Source organism: Bison bison, unplaced genomic scaffold, assembly GCF_000754665.1.
Source record: "Bison bison bison isolate TAMUID 2011002044 unplaced genomic scaffold, Bison_UMD1.0 scf7180017864472, whole genome shotgun sequence".
In the NCBI taxonomy this organism is placed as follows: domain Eukaryota; kingdom Metazoa; phylum Chordata; class Mammalia; order Artiodactyla; family Bovidae; genus Bison; species Bison bison.
This window is the reverse complement of record NW_011495033.1, coordinates 705,960-710,940: the sequence shown is the minus strand read 5'-3', so window position 1 is coordinate 710,940 and position 4,981 is coordinate 705,960. Positions and strand designations below refer to the sequence as shown.

Sequence of the window (4,981 nt, the reverse complement as noted above, 5' to 3'; positions counted from 1 at the left end):
CAGAACTGAGCAACTGAACTGAGAGGTTTCAGGACTGGAGAAGGCTCAGGGTTCTTATAGAATTCTGGAAGGCTCATAATTAAGGCTCTGCATTAATTATAGCCTGGCTATTGTGCCCTAAATGTGTTTCCTTACTTCCTGTTGGCAAAGAGGCAGCTGAAGCCATCACCTTTCCAACTGTGTTTGAGAAGCTCCATTGTGCTTTTGTTGTGAAGTGGCCAAAAGTTTTTTTAAGTCCAGGCGTATATCACGTTAACATTTAAGCCCTAAGTCTTGTCTCCCCAAGGAAAAAAGAAATCTTAAATCCCAGTGATTATCCTCAGGAAACAGTGTAGTGACAGACTCATGTGAACAGTGTAAACAAGAGTAAAAATGTAGCTATACCCAAACTATGGGTGCATGTGCTAGGATTGTTGGTGCGTTCCAAATTCGGGGTTAGTCAGGGATGATAGCAGAGATTTCAGGGAAGGCAGTATTTAGAAGGGCTGTCTGTACTACTCTGAGAATGATTCTTAGACAAATGTGAGAAATGTCCAGGATATGCCACAGCTACAGATATGACATATACAGATATGACCTGATAGAGGTTGACCCGCTCTGAACTCTTGGTTCCCTTGACCTTCAGGGCTTGATTTTGAGAGAAACATATCCTTTCTTATCCTACATATAGAGACAGTGGGGGCGATTGTTGACTAAGCTGGCTTTTCACAAAGGACCTGTAGTCCTTTGGCTTTTTTTGGTCCGCACTGCATGGCTTGCAGGATCTTAGCTCCCTGACCAGGGTTTGAACCTAGGCTCCGGGCGTGAAAGCACTAAGTTCTAACCACTGGACCGCCAGGGAATTCCCAGGGCATAGGTATGTGTGTGTGTGTGTTAGTCACTCAGTCGTGCCCGACTCTTTGCAACCCCATGGACTGTAACCTGCCAGGCACCTTTGTCCATGGGATTTTCCAGGCAAGGATACTGAAGTGGGTTGCCATTTCCTTCTCTAGGGGATCTTCCCAACCCAGGGATCAAACTTGGGTCTCCTGCATTGCAGGCAGATTCTTTACTGTCTGAGCCACTAAAGGCATCTATAGGTCCTCCTAATCCAAAAATCTGCCCCAGCAGCCTGCCTTAGATGTCTACTGGTCTTTGAGCTGTGACATGATGCTCTGTTTAATGTAAACACCCCTTGGGAAGTAATCTAGGAAGCTTTTAATAGTTTAGAGTGCAGGATCGATCGGATCCTCCTTTACCTAAACCACTAACCATGAGCACTTTGCAGTAAGGAGGAGACTCCTGGTCCTTCCTCCATCCTTCCCAGACTTTAGAAGCTCTACCACCTTACAAACAGAAGTGAGGGCCTGGAGAGCAAGGGCAGCATCAGGACGCTGGACACAGGACACTGTCCAAAGAATGGCAAGGCTCTCTCTGACCAGAGCTCACTAAATCAGTAAGATTTAAGACAGGGATTGAGGTAATCCATCCCTCTAATCTTCAGTATTAGTATTTGTCTCTTGGCAGGTTCCCCCAGGGGCTTCCCGGATGGCTCAGATGGTTAAAAAATCTGCCTGCAATTCAGGAGACTCAGGTTCAACCCCTGGATGGGGAAGATCCCCTGGAGAAGGAAATGGCAACCACTCCAGTATTCTTCCCTGGAGAATTCTATGGACAGAGGAGTCTGGTGGACTACAGTCCATGGGGTCGCAAAGAGTCCAATATGACTGAGCAACTAACACACACACACACACACACACACACAGGTTCCCCCAGGGCATCAAAAGTGCTTGGCTTCAGTGTTGGGAGCAACTAGAACCTTCTATACTGCTGATGGGAATGTAAATTGGCAAAAATCTCATAATGCCAAATACCCTCATCAGAAATTCCTTGCCTAAAAATATAAATCCAAAGAAATGAGCCCCATGTTCACACAAAGACACATCTAGAGTGTTCATAGCAGCACTGTCCATAACAGCCCCAAATTGGAAGCTACCCAAATCCCAGTCAGCTATGGGTTGTTCACACAATGGAGAATGAAAAATGCACATCCACATACAACATGAACAAATCTCACAGTCACACAAACTACACACTGAGCAATTCCATCTATAAAAAGCACAAAATCCCACACATGTGCTCTACCATGTTAGAAGTCAGGGTAGTGGGTACCTTGGAAAGGAGTAGTGACTAGAAGGAGTCATGGCAGAGTCCAGGGCTACTTTAGGGTGCTGGTCACGTGTTGTTTCTTGAGCTGATGCTACTTTCACAGGTGTGTTCAGTTTGTAAAAATTCTTCAAGCTATGTAATTACGATATATTTGTTCTCGTTCAGTCGCTCAGTAGTGTTGGACTCTGTACAACCCCCTGGACTATAGCATGCCAGGCTCCTCCATCCTCCACTGTCTCCCACCACTCTTGTCCATGGAGTCGGTGATGCTATCTAACCAGCTTACCCTCTGCTGCCCTCTTCTCTTCTTGCCTTCAACCTTTTCCAGCATCAGGGTCTTTTCCAGTGAGTCAACTCTTAGAATCAGGTGGAGCTCCAGCAATGGTCCTTCCAATGAATATATACCCTTTTCTATATACTTACTGTACATCAATTTAAAAGGTTTTTAAAGTGTTTTCTAAAGAAAGCTGTGACTGCTTACCTTACAAGGTATTCTGAAGCTTTTACATTCAGGTAGGAACCTGAACATAGGGTTTTGCCTAGACAGAGAGAAGGCTGGGCTTGTGAGCATGTGGGGAGTGTCCCTGAGACCTGGATGGACCTACCCTCCCCTCGGAGAAGGGAGAAAAGGAGGGTCAGGTGTCTTCCTGCGGCCTGTACTGAGACAATTTGTCCCTGAAGGACAAGCCTTCTGCAGCCAAGTACAGATGAGCAAATAGCATCCCATCCCTGTTCTCACAGCACGGCCCTTCCTCTTGGGTTGGAATATCTGAACTGATGGATTAGTGGGTTTATAGCACCTTTTTTTGGCTTCCCTGACGGCTCAGTTGGTAAAGAATCTGCCTGTGGTGCAGGAGACCTGGGTTGGGAAGATCCCCTGGAGAAGGAAATGGCTACCCACTTCAGTATTCCAGCCTGGGAAATCCCATGGACAGAAGAGCCAGGCAGGCTACCTTTTCCTGGTTGACTTTCCAAGACATTTGGCAATGTCTGTATTGAAGAAACTTTGCTTCCCCACCCCTCCCATTCCTATCCTCTACTCTGCAAGTGGCTGAACTCAGACCAAGCAGGCAAGCCAAGCTATTTACTTGCTCACAGGCCTTTGATCAATCAATCAATCAATAATGGTGCCGCCCATTTATTTACAGGTGAAGCAAATCATGGAGGAGGCTGTCACCAGGAAGTTTGTGCATGAAGATAGCAGCCACATCCTTGCTCTGTGTGGTGAGTGAGTGACTGGAGGGTAATGAGAGAGGGGTTTAAAAACTGAGGATACTGCCCTGGGGCCACAGGAAGAGTCCTCAGGGTCAGTAGTTTTTAAATCGGGTTGTAAGTCAGAATCAACTCAGAAGCTTATGAAATCTTGTTGGGTCCCATCCAAGACCTACTGAATTAGGATCTCCAGGGCCCAAGAATCTGCTTTATATGTCTAGTCCCTAAAGACAGTAGTGCTCAAATTTTAGCATCATAGTTACCTGCTGTTGTTGTTGTGTTATAGTGGCTAAGTCATGTCCCACTCTTTGTGACCCCATGGACGGTAGCCCGCCAGGCTCCTCTCTCCATGGGATTCTCCAGGCAGGAATATTGAAGTGGGTTGCCATGCCCTCCCACTCCAGTACTCTTGCCTGGAAAATTCCATGGGCGGAGGAGCCTGGTAGGCTGCAGTCCATGGGGTCACGAAGAGTCAGACACGACTGAGCGACTTCACTTTCACTTTTCACTTTCATGCATTGGAGAAAGAAATGCCAACCCACTCCGGTGTTCTTGCTTGGAGAATCCCAGGGATGGCGGAGCCTGGTGAGCTGCCATCTGTGGGGTTGCACAGAGTCAGACATGACTGAAGTGACTTACAGCAGCAGCAGCAGCAGCCATGCCCTCCTTCAGGAGATCTTCCCAACCCAGGGATTGAATTCATGTCTCCTGTGTCTCCTGCAGTGGCAGGCGGATTCTTTACTGCTGAGCCACTTGGGAAGCCTAGAGTCACCTGTTCGGCTTGTTAAAATAGGTTCCTGGGTCCCAGCCCTGGAGTTTCTGATTCTAGTATCTTTGAGGTGACCCCAGGAATTTGCATTTCTAACCAGTTCACAGGAGATGCCAGTGCTGCTAGTCCAGAGACTGCACTTTAAGAACTGCCGGCCTCAGTAGTTGGGCTGGGGAACCACGGTGCTGGTTTATCCTTGCATTAACTTTGGGGATGGGCCTCTGCCTTTGGATGCTTTCTGTGCTGTATCTGTTTTCTAATCAATCCCACCTGCATTGCTTCAGCATTCCCAACTCGCCAGACACTCAATTGCATGCAAATCCACAGGAGGATCGAGGAAGTCTAGCCAAGACCTCCCCGCTCAGAGAAGAGAAAGTCTGTAATAAACCACCGCTTCCTGCTCAGCGTGAACATTTCTGCCTTTGTGGGAGCAAGACTGTCTCTGCACACAACTGAGTTTTCTTGGATTTCCAGGAATTTGACTTTGAATTTGCCATCTTTTTCAAAAGTATCTATTTATGTATCTTTGGCTGTGCTGGGTCTTTGTGGCTGCACGGGCTCCTCTGTAGTTGCGGTGTGTGGGCCTCTCATTGCGGTGACTTCTCGTTGCGGCGCACAGGCTCTGGGGCACGTGGGCTTCAGTAGTTGCGGCTCCCGGGCTCCCGAGCACGTAGTCGTGGTGCCTGGGCTTAGTGGCTCTGCGTCGTTTGCCATCTTTGTGTTGTTTTCCTTGGCCTCTGAGGTTGTGGTTGCTGTTCACGGAAGGGAGGTTGTGCATTTCTGAGGGGAAGGAATCAAAGGAGCAGATCAAGAGAGGGACACTTCTCACAGTAGCCTGGTGAGGCTGACAGA

General features: G+C 47.9%; 1 protein-coding gene across 1 annotated transcript in view; it reads left to right on the top strand.

Annotated features, from left to right (window-relative positions):
* SGSM2 (small G protein signaling modulator 2) overlaps nucleotides 1-4,981 on the top strand; it is a 39,940-nt gene that overhangs the window by 3,312 nt on the left and 31,647 nt on the right. The window contains exon 2 of the mRNA XM_010861665.1: nucleotides 3,297-3,372. Within this exon, the coding sequence (XP_010859967.1) occupies nucleotides 3,309-3,372 (64 nt within the window). The 5' untranslated portion in view covers nucleotides 3,297-3,308. The remainder of the gene's footprint in view (nucleotides 1-3,296; nucleotides 3,373-4,981) is intronic.